The sequence below is a fragment of the Nelumbo nucifera genome, chromosome 1 (assembly GCF_055504915.1).
Source record: "Nelumbo nucifera cultivar China Antique chromosome 1, China Antique-T2T, whole genome shotgun sequence".
In the NCBI taxonomy this organism is placed as follows: Eukaryota; Viridiplantae; Streptophyta; class Magnoliopsida; order Proteales; family Nelumbonaceae; genus Nelumbo; species Nelumbo nucifera.
Genome location: NC_142649.1, coordinates 102,781,745 through 102,799,241, shown reverse-complemented (window position 1 = coordinate 102,799,241; position 17,497 = coordinate 102,781,745). Strand labels below are relative to the sequence as shown.

The 17,497-nt window shown below is 37.0% G+C and overlaps 1 protein-coding gene across 1 annotated transcript; it reads left to right on the top strand.

Annotated features, from left to right (window-relative positions):
- The first annotated feature begins 6,953 nt into the window (after window positions 1–6,953).
- Window positions 6,954–16,985, top strand: LOC104611916 (Haloacid dehalogenase-like hydrolase (HAD) superfamily protein). Its single transcript, XM_010279199.3, has 4 exons — window positions 6,954–7,876; window positions 8,911–9,082; window positions 16,492–16,608; window positions 16,740–16,985. Exons 1-4 carry the CDS (start codon window positions 7,767–7,769, stop codon window positions 16,866–16,868), a joined length of 528 nt encoding a protein of 175 aa, XP_010277501.1. The 5' UTR covers window positions 6,954–7,766; the 3' UTR covers window positions 16,869–16,985.
- The last annotated feature ends 512 nt before the right edge of the window (window positions 16,986–17,497 follow it).

Below are 17,497 nucleotides of genomic sequence, written 5' to 3'. Positions count from 1 at the left end.
GATCTGATTTTCCAACCACCGCTCTTGGATCTGATAACCCGGCGACCTTTATAATCCACCATCCCTTCTACCATATCTCCTCCTCCTCCCAGCAACGGAGATTCTCTTGCTGAAGCGTCACACACCTCCATTCTTCCCAATCCCCTCCCAAGCCTCCTCCTCCTCCTCCTCCTCCTCCTCCTCTCTCTCTCTCTCTCTCTCTCTCTTTCTCTCTCTCTCTCTCCATTCTATGCAATCAACAAAGAGAATTGGCTTCGATGTGGCTTATACTGTTTTGTCTATTATAAAGGCCTCAACTAAAGAAAATCTTTTCTTTTCTATTTTTAATTTTTTTAATCTTTCGGGGGTGGACAATGTAGGTATGTGGCGCGCACTCAAACCCTCAGAATACCAAACATCAAGATTAATACCACAAAAGTACACGCGAGTAGCTCACAACCAAACTCCACACTAACCCGCAGCACACCAGCATCTTTGTGATGAACTCGCAATACATATCACAATAATCGCAATAAACCTATAGTTCACCGAGTCAAGCTAGCGAAAGAACCTAAAGAAACCGTAGCTAAACCCTTCCGAGAGCCCCAAGCTCACTTGAACATTCAATGAAGCCATGCCTACTAAAGCGTGCGATGAACTCATAACCCGCGAACTCACCTATAACCCAAGTCAAAACAAACCTATAACCCAACTCACATGGAACCCACGATGGCTAAGGACGTAGCGAACCGCCACGTGGAGATAGGCAAGCGCTACCCGTCAAACGGTGACATCACCGATGCCGCGCGGGATTAGTTATAATGCGCAAAAAAGTAGTAGCACACGTGAGTAATGAGGGACCTCAAGGATAAGGAAAGCCAATCCTCGAGAAGATCGTCATGAGACATGCGATGAAACCCCAATAGAACACCCAATAATTGACAACGAATCAAATATTCCCTCTCCCGATACGGAGTGAATATCCTCATCTCCTACCTTTTGGGATCTTGGGACCTCTCCTATAAATAGAGGTCCTCCTCGTATTGAAGATCACCCAATCCCTAGCACCTAGGCCTGTTCACGGGTCGGGTTGGGTCGGTTTACTAGTGTTTTTTCAACCAACCCAACCTGGTCGGGTTACCTATAGATCAAATTGAAACCAACCTGGTCGGTTTGAGTCGGTTTGGGTTTCAACCAACTCCAAGCTTGCACAATGCACATGAAGTCAAAGTGCTAATATTATATATAATATTTCAGAATATATATTCTGGAAATATATATTTAAAACCAAAACATATATACAAATATATCAAAATATATATTTTCTAATTTCTGGAAATATATATTTTGGGAATACATATCTGATATATTTCATAATATATATTTTTTCAGATATATTTATTATTTAAAACTAAAATATCTATATTTAATGGATATTTTTTCAGAATATATATTTTTTCACATAACTCGGTTGGGTTCAGTTTGGTTTCGGTTTGTTCATCTTTGCAACCCGAAACCGACCGGTAGTGAAGAAAAAACGACCAACTCGGGTTGGGTCAGGCCAGGTTGGTTGGTTTGATCGGTTTGGATTTATTTGTGAATAGCCCTACTGGCATCTTAGCACCCAGCACTCTTGAGTACCCTCTCGGACTCCTCACCCTCACATTCTTAATTCCCAGTAAAGTCGTTCTCCCGAGCCACAAGCCTTTCTCTATCTTTCAAAGAGACCATTCCCCACATAAGCCTTACCCCAACCTACATGCAGCAAGGTGGAATTTCTTGTCCTTTTGTTTACCTTTCATTGACATGTGATTTTATTCCATCTTGATTTCTTCTCTTATTTCATTCTTTGTTATAATTAATTTGGTTCTGGTGTGTATTCTTCTCTTATTTTGTTCTTTATTATAATTTGGTTCTGGTGTGTATCTAAGTTGACATAATTTAATTGAAAAAATTCTGTTTTCTGTAACTTGGATATATGGAATGGGGTATGTCAAGGTGAATTATCTCCTGAAGTTGAATATGAAAACATATGCTAATATCCCATTAAGATCTTACACAGTTGATGAAGTTAGGGAGGTTAGTTCTATAAGCTTTTTTAGTTTTATTTTCTTATTTCATTCTTTTGCATTCTTTTTTCAACATTTTCAATTTTTATATTTTTCATTACAGCATTAAGGGGTAAAAATGTGGTGGTATCTTTTGTGATGCTTGTATCTAATTTTTTGCTCGTATACTGCTACCTACATGTTCTCCTTGTTCTTCATTCAACCTGCATATTTAACAAAGAATGCCCCCTTAAAGTTTTATCTGCGCCTTTCTGATAATTGGTTTGGATCTTCGATCTCCCACTGAATTGTTTCAGTTGTTAATGTATAAAATTTTCAAGCATTCAGAAAGGAAAATAGCAGTGGTTTTTTTACTTTGTTTGACAAAATATTATTTAGTTCTCAGTTGTTCCAGCATAGTTGCATGGGATTACCATTTTATTTGATACTAAGAAGCATGAGATTACCATTTTGATCATGCATAGTATAAAAGTTAGTTGATTTTTTCTCCAAAACAAAGTTATATTTTGAAAAAAGAAAATGAACTACTTGGAAGCATAGTTCAATATGTTCTAGCTTCAGTTTGAGCTACTCTACAATTTATTTAGAAATTTTGTAAGCATTTATGCATTTTTTTTTATTTTTTGGCACATATATTTTCAAACTAATTCAACTAGTTTGAATTTCTTTCCATCTTAAGTTGTTTTTATTCTAATAATTTCTTGCATGTCTAATTTGAAAAACATGCCTTGTCCATCACTATATTTCATGTAATTGAATATAATGATGTTTTGAGAGGCATGCCTCGATCACCACTAAATAGGAATCAAAAGAAAAAGTTGGTTGCAATTGCTATTTCTATTCATTATGAAATGATGATGCAGTATGCTTATTTATGTATATTGATTGCTATTATCATTGCAATCAGGAGGAGAAGGATGATGGTCTCTAAGATATTGAATAGTTATAATGATAAGGGGATTGGTAGGGAATCACGGGTGGAAAAACTTGCAATTAGGTTTTCAGACCTTAAGTCTATGGCCATGGAATCAAATCAATCATGTATAGACCATATACGAATGGATAGGACTAGTTATTTGAGGCTATTTGAATTACTAAGGAGTGTAAGAAAATTAAGAGGTAGTAAACATGTGGGAGTGGAAAAAATAGTTGCATGCTTCCTAAACATTTTATCACATGATGTCAAGATTAGGGAGCAAAAATGGCACTTTAGGAGGTCTAGGTCCACCTTAAGCAAGTACTTCAATATGGTCTTGAATGCAGTGCTACGCCTACATGAAATCCTTCTTAAAAAACCTGAACCCGTGCCTGCAAACTCAACTGATGAAAAATGGAAATGATTCAAGGTGTGTCCATTTTTTATTTATTTTTTCTTTTTCATTACAAATAACAAACCTTTAAAGGTTAGAATTTTTAATTTTCTCTCTTATTTTATTGTATAGGGTTGTTTAGGGGCTTTAGATGGAACATATATTAGGGTCTGAGTGTCCGAAAATGATTAGCCTAGATATCGAACGAGGAAGAATAAAATTGCAACAAATGTATTGGGTGTTTGCTCTCCAGATATGTAGTTCATTTACATCTTACCTGGCTGGGAGGGATCTGTTCATGACAGTAGAGTCCTTCGTGATGCCATTTCAAGGAGAAATAGCTTAAAAGTACCATAAGGTAAAAAATGAACTATGAGAATTATGACACTATAACAAAAATTCTAATATTGATGTTTAAGAAACTAATATGTATTGTCATATTTGTTTAGGTTATTATTACTTGTGTGATGCTGGATACCCCAACAGCGAGGGATTCCTAACACTTTATAGGTAGGGGTGGCAACGAGCCGAGCTTTACACGAGTTGCTCGAGCTTAGCTCGTGAAAAGCTCGGCTCGGCTCAATTTTAACCGAGCTTCAAGCCGAGCTCGAGCCCAATTTATAGGCTCGATTAATAAACAAGCCAAGCTCGAGCTTAATAGAGCTCGACTCATGAGGTTCGCGAGCCGATATATATATAAAATAAAATTATAGAAAATAATATATATAATAAAAATATTATAATACTTAATTATTATAATTCTTATTTTTTAAATATCAAACAAAAAATATATTTTATATATAATTTTTATTTTTATAAAATATTTTTCCTCAAATCGAGCTCGAGCCAATGTGAGGAAGAAGTCTTCAATGGGTGGGTTAAGGTAATTGTGGATTATTGTATTTTATATTTTAGACAAATGTATACATCTATTTTACATGACATCCAATTTATTAATATATTTTTGTTTTGATAAATGTAGAGCCATCCATATGCCGAAGGATTAAGGAACAAGCATTTTTCATTTCTTGATGAACTTTCTATCATCTTTGGAAGAGACAAAGCCACTGAGGAGCATGCAGAAACCCCTTCTGATGTTGCAGAACTTGTTGATAGGGAAGAACAATCTAGTTACCAACCCAGGGAAGATAAACCAATTAATGAAGGAGAAGTTCAACAAGTTGGATTAGAGTTTTTTCAAGAGGATAGCATGACTTCACAATCTTCCACACAACCACCATCCACTCAACCTCTAATAGGTACTTCATCAACCTCTCGCCCTCATAGAGCAAGTAAGAGGTCAAGGAGTTGCATGGATGATGACCTGTTGGTTAAGGTGCTTTTAGAAAAGATAGATATGGTTGAACAACAGTTTGTTGAATACAATGATAGGGTTACACAAGTGACATATGCGTTAAATGTAGATAAGGAGGGTAGGGAGATGAGAATGAAAGTGTTTTAAGATATAAGGAAGATCCCTGGATTAAGTTCAGATGAGATGATCAAAGTGAGTAAAAAGTTAATTGGTGACATGGGAGAGGTTGAATACTTTTTTAATCTATCACCTGACTTTAGAAATGCATACATTTTCTCTTACCTCCTCTCTGATTAGTAACTCAATAGAACAATAGTTATCTTTTTTTAGTATTTTGATTATCAAAAAACATATAGTTAATGAATAGAAATCAAAAACATATTATATTTTTTTCCTTCTTTTTTTTATAGAACAATAGTTATCTTTTTTTAGTATTTTGATTATCAGAAAACATATAGTTAATGAATAGAAATCAAAAACATATTATCTTTTTTTTTTTTGTTTTAACATAGCAAGTTCTACTTATTCATTTGACAGGATGAACCTCTAGTTTGTCTTAAAGTCCAGATCTTTCTATGATTAGTGGTATTAAGAAAGCAAACTTACATGATTTGCTCACTTTATAAGGATTCTTCTTAACTTCCCTTTATTTCCCTTTGACCATCTACTCTTTCTTAATTATTTAATGCATTCATTCTAGGAGTTTTCCATGGATTCAGCCTTATGTTCACTCACTCTCTACATGTAAGCGGGGTTTTATAATCTATATGTTGGTGGTCATCGGATGGTAATTTGGACCAAGCTAAATGTGAATGAGTTGAAACTCAATTTCGATGGGGCAAATGGCATGAACTTATTACACAGGTTTATAAAATAAAACCTCCAAAAAAAATTTTATTTAAGCCAAAAGGGTAATGTTGGCAATAGTGTAATATATGAGTTTCTTACCCAAGAAAGTTGGTGAGACAAAAGAACATGGATAAGTTGGAGTGCCTTATCTACCTGGGTAAATTGCAACAAAAAGAACATGGATAAATTAACTTACTTGGGTAAATTTACCTAGAAAACATTTACCTGGATTAGTGAATTTACCCAAGTAAGTAAGATAGTGATAAACAAACGATGCCTAAGAATAAAATTGTTTGAAGGACAGTTTAGGGATTCAAAACTCTTATAACAACGAAATGAGAATCTTTTTTGATGATAATGGATAGAATGTTAACGGAAGGGTCTTTATCTAATGGCCAAAGCTCGGAAGGTTTTTATCGCAAAAAAAGTATAAAGGTCTGATCCCATAAGGGTAGTTTAAGAAATTTACCCTAAATAGAATAAATTTCTTAAACTACTATGGTTTAGCTAATTGAGTAATTGTACCCTTGCTCTTTGAAAATTGACTAACGCTACCCTACTGTTTCTGACAATTGACTAACTTTACCCGGTTAAGGTTTGTTAATATTCCGTCAAAATTCATTCCCACACAATATATATAATTTTTTAAAACTCAATTTTACCCTCCACTTCTCTCCCCTCTTTCTTTCTCTCTCCCCTCCTTTTCATTGATACAAGGATTCTGAGAGGAGACGATGACTTTGTCCGTTGCAACAGCATAGAGTTCACTGCCAAATCATGACTCTGAACAGATCATTGGAAGAGTTCCCTCTTGAAACTTTGAAAAAAAAAGGACAAATGATTTAGCAGTGGACTTGGGTTTTCGATTGGGCACCGGAGGTTCTATCGGTGGAGATTGGCAGTGGTGACTCCAGCAGCGAACCCAGGGAATCTTCACGAACTAAAGCATCAGGAGATAAAAGAGGCGAGTGAGTGACTTGCCGTAAGCGAACCTAACAGGAAGCTGGGCTTTCTTCTATGCTTTTCAACACTATAGGTTATTGTTTGATGTGCTGGATAGGAGATATCGGCTTTGACAATGGGAAGGGAAAGAGGGGTTTTCAAGGTTCTGGGATTCTGGCAGGTGTTGCTGCAGGGTCCGATGCCTGAGACAAATGGCAACAAGAACATCTTTTCTTATGCTTCTTAGAAACCCATTATACAAAAACAAATTCGGAAGAGAACCCAAATACAAAAAGTCCAAAAGTCCGTACCTATCTTCGACTAAAATAAACATATAGTGAAAGAAATACAAGGCCTAACAGGAATTTAGCGTGTTGATGGTTGGCTTTTTTATCAAATTCTTCCATGGATTCTTAATTTCATTATGGCTCTTGAACTATCTTTCTATCTCTCGCCGCCTCTCTACTTTAATCTTTGTTATCTGAAATTAAACTCAAGATCTAAGATGCAACAATTCAATTCAAAATTCCAGGGATCTTGTTCGGAGATGCTTTTGACAATTTTGTGGCATACACTTCCTTCGACTCGTTTTTTCTGATTTCTGCAGTTTTATTTTATTGTACCTTAGCTGTAATGTATGGTGTATGGTTTTCTGTGTTCCCCCTCTTTTGCTGTTACTTGAAATATACAATCAATGTTTCAGATTGACCTCATATTTAGCTTGATTTCTATTAGATTGGTTTAATTTCTCTGTCTTCTTATCACACCCTTAATCTTATCAGATCCAGGAGGAAGGAGGAGGCGAACGATATGATTATCTTCTGTCTTCGTTCTCAAATCCAGCTTGATTCCAGTCATCAACCATCACTTTGAGAGCAAGCAGCTGTAGTTGTCTCTGTTCTTGCAACCTTAGATGATTCTTCTCGTAATGCTGTGTTCGAAGGGACCTATAGTTTGTTTACAATGAATTGGGGAGAAAAAAAGGGAAATGGGAGGAAGAAATGGTTTAGACTGATGAAGGGCTGGGAGGGTGGAAAAGTGGATGGCTGTCTCAGTGCCCGTTCCCAGTAACCGGAGAACATGGGACAGACAGAGAGGGGGATGAGGAAGATGATAAGAAATGGCCATAACATTGTGGCGGAAAAAAACAATTCCACGTGGCATAAAAAAATCATGTGTATAGTTTAAGAAATTTACCCTAAAAACAATTCCACGTGGCATGAAGGAATTAAAAACAATTCGTAAACTAAGGGAGATTCGAGTCGAGACGAAGGCGGCCAGGACAGGACGACCGAGGAGAAGATGGGAGACGAGAAGGTGAAAGACGACGCCTTGAAGATGCTCGGTCTCTTCCAAGTTCTTCCTCGTCTAGTCGTTTTCGATCTCGATTACACTCTCTGGCCATTTTACTGGTACCTTCTCCACCATTTTTATTCTTTAGGGTTTATCCTCTCTTGTGTTCTTTTTCTTTTTCCTCTAGAAAACTGGAAAGCCTGGAGTTTTGCTATAGTTTCTTTTTCAGTTCTTTTTTTATTTATTTTGATTTTTTTTTTGAGATGTCTTAGTTGATCTCTTTAAATTGCAGTCGGTGAGAATTAGCCGTATTTGTCTCTGCTGGTTCTTTAGCGAATTCTAATATCGTTATATTGGCTAAAAGAATCCTAAATTTCGGGAAATTAGGCTTTATCACGTTCGTATCGATTATTATTTTGAGAGGACTTCGTTTAGTACCTTATCCCTGTTAGATGTTTTTCCCCTTCTTCCAGAAACGGCGATTCTGCGTGCACCATATTTAAGTTATGTCTAAGCCATATGATGATTCAGTTAATTCTCTATCAGTACATCTCCAGCAAGAAGCTCAAACTTATTCCACGTGAATGCATCTTTTCTCTTTCTTACCCAGTGGCTGTATATCAATAATTAGTCAATGCACATTCAATCTATGTAATTTATTGTTCAGTCTCAGATTGCATGTTGTTGAATTGCTTTGTGCTGCTTGTAGTGTATGTGTTGTAGTTGTATCCTCTTCTCTTGCACAGTTCTTCATTTTATTTGTTAATCATTTGCATATTAAATACAACTAACTCATTTTGAACATTAGGAACAAGTGTTGTCATTGCTCACTGCACTCTTATGCATGGAAATGTTCATAGTAGCTAGGAGCAGGATGAGATTATTATAGGACTACAATGATAACAAAATCCGAACAAATGTTTTAAAGAGGCTTTAGCTATCATATTCCAAGTTTTGTCAAAGCTAAGTGGGGTTGGACTCTTTTCCTTCTCATTCCACCCTAGGGGCATATCTTCTGTTAAAACATCAAGGTATTTTTGCACTACCCAGTCTAACTCCTTATTGGCATCCCTCTTGTCCTTGTGGAGGCTTTAAATGTCTTTTACAAATGCTTAATGAACTTTGCGTCTGATACTAATTACTCATTTTTCAGTGAATGTCGCTCCAAACGTGAGATGCCATCTCTTTATCCACATGCTAAAGGTATATTGCATGCACTCAAGGACAAAGGAATTGATGTAGCAGTTGCTTCTAGATCACCTACCCCTGATATAGCAAAGACATTTCTGGACAAATTGGGGATTCAATCCATGTTTGTGGCCCAGGTGAGCCGATCATAAAGCTTCATTTGTTTCCCATGTTCTAGATTTTATTTGCTTTCTTGCAGTGGAAGTCTTCTCCACTAGCTATTTTATTTGGTATTTACATTTATTGCAGATTGTGTGTTTTCATTGAGATTTAACCATAAGAGTTTCTTAATTCTAAACTTCTCTAGCCATCTTTATGCTTATTTTAGTACTTGAAGAACATTGTTGATTTTAAACTATTATATCTAGAATCTGAGAATCTTAGGTCATGCTTGATGCTTCTTAAATGTAGGCTACATAATTATACAATGAGCTTAATATGTTTGTGTTTAATGAAACATTGGTGTACTTTTCTTGAGACCCTTGTCTGAGTCATTGACTTAATTCTTCCCTGATCTGCATCCAAGGATATTTGTTGCATATTTGTCTCAATCAAGGGTATAAATGAATCATTCTTGTAAGTGCTTTGGCTCCTTTTATCAATGTAATGCTTTAGTGGAAGTCTAGAATGGCCAACTAGTGGCTATGTTTATTCAAGGATGCAGTTACTAATTCATCCGGTCTAGGAAAGGCTTGCTTGTTTCTTGTGATTATGCAAAGAACAGGATATCATATTCATAATAAAAAAAAAAGTCATCATGTTCTTTGGAGCTGTGGGCTGTTAGGTTTGGGCTTTATTGTGCTGAGCTGTTGGAGTGCTCCTACTTGTAATATGCAAAATATGGATACCCTCATTAAAAGGTAAAGTGTCTGTTGCGAAACATAGAGGGAGAAAAGAAGAAGATTTTCTTTATTGATAATCAAAACATATTGAGCATACAACTTAAATAAGAAAAGATAGGAAAGACAAACCCTTAGAATCTCTCTCAATCAGGGATTGACTAAATCTTTCCCTTAATCCTAGGATATGACTTTCCTAAATTTATTCAAATTTAATCTTTCCTAAATTTATTTAAATCTCTTAATCAATCAAATCATATCTTTCTTAATTTGCCGCAAATTCTATCTTTCTTAGTTTTTCGACACTCCCCCTCAAGTTGGTGCAAAGATATCTATCATGCCCAACTTGCTAACTTGAAGTTCAAATGGTTGTCTCAACAAGCCCTTAGTCAATACATCTGCAACTTGCTGCGTGGTTGGTACTAACAGAGTGCAAATTATTCCTTCTTCAAGCTTCTCCTTTATAAAGTGTCTATCAATCTCAACATGTTTAGTCCTGTCATGTAGAACCAGATTATGAGCAATGCTGATAGCTGCCTTGTTATCACAATACAGTTTCATAGGAAAGCTCACCGGTCTCTTAAGATCTGCTAGCACCCTCTTGAGCCATTGATCTGAATTCAGCCTCAGCACTACTTCTAGCAACTACACTTTGCTTCTTGCTTCTCCAAGTAACTAAATTGCCCCAAAGAAATGTGCAGTACCCCGAAGTTGACCTTCTATCAGTGATCGAGCCTGCCCAATCCGCATTTGTATACACCTCAACCCCTCTCTTCTCATTTTTCTTGAAGAAGAGTCCTTTTCCTGGTGTGCCTTTTAGATATTTAAGAATTCGATACATAGCTTCAAGATGTTCTTCGTACGGGGAGTGCATAAATTGACTCACCATGCTCACAACGAAGGCAATATCAAGACGTGTATGTGACAAGTAAATCAATCTTCCTACCAGCCTTTGGTATCTTCCTGTATCTACTGGAACCCCATCTTTAACTTCTCCAAGTTTAGTATTAACTTCTATCGGAGTGTCTGAAGGTTTGCATCCACTCATTCCAGTTTCTTTCAAGGGATCTAGAATATATTTTCGTTGCGAAACCACAATGCCCTTCTTTGATCTTGCCACTTCCATTCCAAGAAAGTACCTTAGCTGGCCTAAGTCTTTAATCTCGAATTCCTTGTCTAAGCTCTACTTTAGTCTGCTCATCTCTTCAATATCATCTCCAGTCAAGATTATGTCATCAACATAGACAATCATAACCGAAACCTTGTCTTTGGTGGATCTTTTTGTGAAAAGAGTATGATCAGATTGTCCTTGACTATATCCTTGACTTTTAACGAATCTTGTGAATCTTTCAAACCAGGCTCTAGGAGACTGTTTAAGTCCATATAGAGACTTTTTTAGCTTGCATACCTTAGTTCCAAACTTCTCAGTGAAACCAGGTGGAGGCTCCATATATACTTCTTCCAAGTCTCCATTCAAAAAGGCATTCTTCACATCCAGCTGATTCAGTGGCCAGTCAAGATTAGTTGCAACATATAAGAGTACTCGAACTGTATTTAGCTTCGCCATTGGAGAAAAGGTCTCAGAGTAGTCCACTCCATATGTCTGAGTAAAACCTTTAGCTACTAGGCGAGCCTTGTATCTCTCCAAGGATCCATATGAGTTGTACTTCAGAGTGAACACCCATTTACAACCAACAATTGTCTTTCCATCCAGCAGATCTACTTTCTCCCAGGTAGCATTCTTTTCCAAAGCTCTCATCTCCTCAAAAACAGTTTCTTTCCACTCAGGAACATTTAGAGCCTCCTAGATACTGTTAGGAATGGATACACTAGACATTTGTGAAATAAAGGCACAATATGAAGGTGAAATATTTTTGTAAGATACAAAATTTGACAGATGATGTTTTGTACAAGACCTAACACCTTTCCTAAGAGCAATGGGAAGATCAAGCTGACTGGAAGAATTAGAATTACCTGGAGGAATATTTTCAGGGATTTTTGGAGAATTATCATGAATTTCATGATCCAACCTCAGATCAAATTCTTGTTGATGTTGCGGAATAGTGCCTCTCCTTTTCTGTGCTAGATATTCCCTTGAATATACAAGGCCTTTATAGTGTTTCGCACGCATCTCTGTTGTTTCAGCTTTTTCATTTTGATATGGCATCACAAAAGGTTGTTCATTTTCAATATTTAATTCATTTGTTTCCACTAATTTTGTATTTTCTGCCTCACTTTCTTTCGGTGACTGGTTGTGAGGAACATCATTATGGACAAATTCAAACACTAAATCCGAACCATCTACAAAACCATCTTCACTAGTGTTGCTCTCCCCCTGAAGATGGGAGTTGCTGTAGTACGAGGTTCCTTCAAAGAATGTGACATCCATAGTCACAAACATCCTTTTCAAAACTGGATCATAGCATTTGTAACCTCTCTGATTAGTGGGATAGCCTACAAAAATACATTTATGTTCTTTTGGATCAAGTTTTGAACGTTTAGGATCATGGTTATGAACAAAGGCCACACTTCCAAAAATTTTTAAGGGAATGTTTGTCACTAGACGAGAGTTTGGAAAACAGTCGATGAAAACCTGTATGGGTGTTTTAAAATCCAAAATTCGTGTAGGTTTGTTAATCAAATAAGGGGCTGTTAAAACGGCTTCCCCCAAAGATATTTAGGAACCTTAGTTTGAAAACTTGGGGCTCTAACAACTTCAAGGAGATGTTTGTTTTTCCTTTCAGCCACCCCATTTTGTTGAGGTGTATTATTACACGAACTTTAGTGTACAATTCCTTTCTCAGCAAAAAAATTCCCTAACACATTGTTAAAAAATTCCTTTCCATTATCACTTCGAAAAAATTTAATCTGAGTCTGAAATTGTGTTTGAACCATGTTATAGAAATTTTTGAACACAGTTTCAGCATCAGATTTCTCTTTTAAAAGGAAAACCCAAGTGACCCTAGTATGATCATCAATAAAAGTAATGAACCAACGTTTTCCAGAAAGAGTTGTTACTCTAGAAGGGCCCCAAACATCACTGTGAATCATGGTAAATGGTTTTGATTTTTTATATGGTTGAGACTGAAAAACAACACGATGATGTTTTGCTAATTCACAAGATTCACACTTGAAAACTGAATGATTTTTATTCATGAATAACTTGGGAAATAGATTCTTTAAATATTGAAAGCTAGGATGTCCTAACCCGCCGGTTTCCCGTGCAGCTTCCAACAGGTTTCTCGAGTATGCCATGGCTTTCTACAATGATCACACCGAGGCCTCTACTTTCCTCCTCGTTTATCTCCGTCTAAGTCTGCACCTCGGGCCACAAGAGCGGACCCTTCACTCTCTGTTTTTGTTTCACTAACATTCTTCAATACCACTTGCCACCGTGCTTCTTCTCTACGCACTTCTGAAAAAACCTCTCTTATAGTAGGCAAGGGCTTTCGTCCTAAGATACGTCCCCGAACCTCATCGAGTTCTTTGTTCAAACCAGCCAAGAAGACAAAAGCCCGACCTCTTTCTATCTTCTTTTTGTACCGAGCACTGTCACTGGGACTTTCCCATTCTTCTTCAAATAAATCCAACTCCTGCCAAACAACCATCATCTCATTATAATAAGTTGTTACTTCATGTTCGCCTTGCTGCATCTTCCACATTCGGGTATTCAGTTCAAACAGTTATGAATGATTGTCCAAATCTGAATAGGTTTCCCTAACAGTTTCCCACACATCGCGAGCCGTCGGCAGAAACATGAATGGTTTTCCAACCACCGAATCCATAGAGTTGATCAACCAGGCGGTAACCATCGAATTTTCAGAACGCCATTGCCTGTACTTTGGATCATCAGTGGCTGGCAGTTTCACTTCGCCATTCAAATAGCCGAGTTTCCCTTTGACGTCGATCACCAACCGCATGGACTGAGACCACTCAAGATAATTTTTTCCATTCAATTTGTGAATGGTAATTTGAAGGGAATTCTCAGAAAGAGAAATAGCCGCTGACTAAATACCTCCCTCCGAAGACGTCACACCACTGGTAGCATCCGAAGATGCTGAACCTGAGCCAACCATGGCGGCCTTAAAATTCATGATCAAACCCTAAAGCTCTGATACCATGTTGTGAAATATAGAGGGAGAAAAGAAGAAGATTTTCTTTATTGATAATCAAAACATTTTGAGCATACAACTTAAATAAGAAAAGATAGGAAAGACAAACCCCTAGAATCTCTCTGAATCAGGGATTGACTAAATCTTTCCCTTAATCCTAGGTAGGGCTGTTCATAACAAGACCCAAACTGACCAACCCGGTCCGATCCAACCCGAGTTGGCCGGTTTTTCTTCAGCACCGGTCGGTTTTGGGTTACAAAAAAACATAAACCGAATCGACCCAAACCGACTTAGATATATATTATATATAATATATTTCAGATATTATATATATATATATATATATATTTCAGCTTTATTTCAGAAGTATACATATTAAATATAAAATATCAGTTTTAATCCATCAAATCATTTTTAATTTTCAGGCATCCAGCCTTTGCTTTCTTAGACTTGAATCTTTTACCGTTGTCGTTCACACCGAGAGAATCATTCACCAAACCGACCCAACCCGATTCAAACCGACCAAGTCGGTTTTACCTAGTACTGGGTTGATTTCGGTTTTATTTCTAGGTAAACCGACCAGGTCTGATATATAAAATATCAGTTTTAATCCATCAAATCATTTTTAATTTTCAGGCATCCAGCCTTTGCTTTCTTAGACTTGAATCTTTTACCGTTGTCGTTCACACCGAGAGAATCATTCACCAGACCGACCCAACCCGATTCAAACCGACCAAGTCGGTTTTACCTAGTATTGGGTCGATTTCGGTTTTATTTCTAGGTAAACTGACCAGGTCGGGTCGGTTGGAAAAACGCCAGTAAACCGACCCAACCCGACCCGTGAACAGCCCTAATCCTAGGATATGACTTTCCTAAATTTATTCAAATCTAATCTTTCCTAAATTTATTCAAATCTCTTAATCAATCAAATCATATCTTTCTTAATTTGCAGACAGTGTCCATTCTTTCATTGGATCAGTTCATGAGGGGCATGAATTGTGAATCAGATTGTGGACTGTTGGGTTCAAGCTTTATTGTGCTGAGCTGTTGGAGTGCACCTACTTGTAATGTGCAAAGTACGGATACCCTCATTAAAAGGTAAAGTTTCCATTCTATCATTGGATCAGATCATGAAAGGACATGATTTGTGTACCAGATTGTGGATTTTAGCAGGTCTCCACTTTAGTGACAATCAAAGGGGAGGCTGAGGCAAGTTAAAAGGTGCAGCAGGGGTAAATGTGGAGGAGTTATCAGTATTTGCATACGTAAAACAAGTAGGTTTGTTTAGCGAAGAAGCATAAACAACTCAAATCTCTGATATATAACAAGTATAGAGCCAAAGAGAACCGTTGTGTTCCTCTTCTCCACCCTATATTTGTAGAATAAGTTTTGTCATAGAAGACATTGCTTTGTTGCAAAAATGCATTTTAATGGTATTTTTAAATCAAAAAATGAAAATTTGGAGGATTATTATTAATCAAATGAAACTGCAACACAAGATGGGGCGTAACAGGCATGACTGATCCCAAGAGTCATCCATCCGATGGACTATCTGAATTGGCCACAGGAATCCAGACATGACTGATCAATAGGGTCATCCATCTGATGGACAGTCTGGGCTGGCCACAGGAATCCTACATGTGAAAGAAATTGGTTGGCTTAAGTCATTTAGGGAACTTCTGTACTTGACTGGATCAGGAGACCTTTTGCATATATTAGACACACACATATGAAATATATGTGCTTTGCACATGATAGTGTCTCCTATGGTCACCCATAGGACTAGACAATGTTTCAATGAACAAGTAGTGCCTGAGTAGATATCAAAGAGAGATATGGTGCAAAAGGAAGACATAGACTTCATTGACTTGTAGAAAAGTGATGTCTATAATACAGTAAAGGGCTCGTTTTCAGCCTTCTAGTTTGTCTTCTTTAAGTTCATGCCATGAGGATCTCATTCAAGTAAGGGCTTCGGTTTGGATGTCCAATCCATGTAAAACATAGGGGAATATCATGGGCCTTAGATTTGGGAGGGAGTTTAGTTTTTACAGTGAAATCTAGAATTTTCACTACACATTTTAATGCTATTTGCTTCAGTGTAAGGGAATCAAGACGTCAGGCTTTGATTCCTCTGAACTTTTGGTTGGTTATTGGGAAGAGTTGAGCATTGCATTTCTTCAGCCCTTCTAGTTGCATATTATAAAGGTTATGTTTTATATGTTTTTTGGTCTATAATACATTTGACCTTGAATGATAGGTCTGCTTTGATTTTATTTTCTTCCTTCACCCATTTATGTTTGTTTGCTTAGTTTATGTACATGTATAGTGGTCTCTATGTCTAAACACTTTTTCTGGGTGTGGGTGTGGGGGAGGCCTTGCTGGTGTTTCCTCCTAGCTGTTGGCTCTGACCCTCTTAAGTTCATCTTTATATGTTTTTTTTTTTTTTCTATTATATATTTGACTGTGAATTCTAGGATTTCTTTAATTTCATCTTCTTCCTTTATATTTGTTAGTTTAGGTTTCACATAATCTGAAGTTTCCTCTCTCCCCGTCTAATTTTGAGTAATCATTGCCGTTGATGCTTTGATGGTGCAGGAGATCTTCTCCAGTTGGACCCACAAGACAGAGCATTTCCAAAGAATCCATAGAAGGACCGGGGTTCCCTTTAGTTCAATGCTATTTTTCGATGATGAGGATAGAAACATTGATGCGGTAAGGAAAAATAAAACTCTTGTTGTCTTTAGTATGTCCTGAGGTTATGTTTTACATATATAGAGAAAATTGCAAATTCTCATCTGGAGGATACTTCTCAGACATTTAAATTATGTATTGGTTAATTTCAGGTTTCAAAAATGGGTGTGACAAGCATTTTTGTTGGCAATGGGGTAAACCTTGGAGCACTGAGACAGGGGCTCGCTACATTTACTCAAAATTCAGTTCCATCCGAGACCGAGAGGAACAAGAGAAAATGATTAGTTTTTCCTTATTTTGCTTTTGAAAGGTTGTGGAGTTTGTGCACATTGTCTGAGATTGTTTATTGTAGTTCTCATTCAAATGGGAAAATCAATACAATACAACTGTTACAGAAATTATTTGCAATCTATTGCTATCAGTGAGTTCATAGTAATTCAGGAAAGTCAACCAAATCATTTCTACTTAACAGGGATGCAGGATGTATCCCCTTTTGTCCCAATGAGGACATTATATGCACTTGCATGCTCGTTGATGATAAACTTCCACCACTAGTCACTAATGCAAGGTTCAAAGTATCGACACGTATCAGTCGATATGTATCGTTCCGGCACCCCACCGATACACCTCTGAACCAGTTGGCAAAAAAAAATTAAAAAAAAAACCACCAAAAAGAGTATCGATTTGCCCGATATGCCCATACGGGTGTATCAAGCGTATCGATATTTTGAACCTTGCACTAATGTCTGGATTTCCATAGATGGATCATATATGATCTGATCAACCGATCTTCATTTATCATTTTACACAATTTTGTTGGATATCCAAAACAAGGGTTTGATCTGTGTTGTTTATCATTTCCTTGTTATGGTCTGCTTGAGTTTCTCTATTGCAGTTTTAATTTCATCTA

Bases quoted from the DNA above. Each gene is read 5' to 3' on its own strand.
- LOC104611916 (XM_010279199.3), top strand. From the start codon at position 7,767: ATGGGAGACGAGAAGGTGAAAGACGACGCCTTGAAGATGCTCGGTCTC. The intron at 7,877-8,910 runs GTACCTTCTCCA...CTCATTTTTCAG, and splicing joins ACTCTCTGGCCATTTTACTG to TGAATGTCGCTCCAAACGTG. The intron at 16,609-16,739 runs GTAAGGAAAAAT...GGTTAATTTCAG, and splicing joins AGGATAGAAACATTGATGCG to GTTTCAAAAATGGGTGTGAC.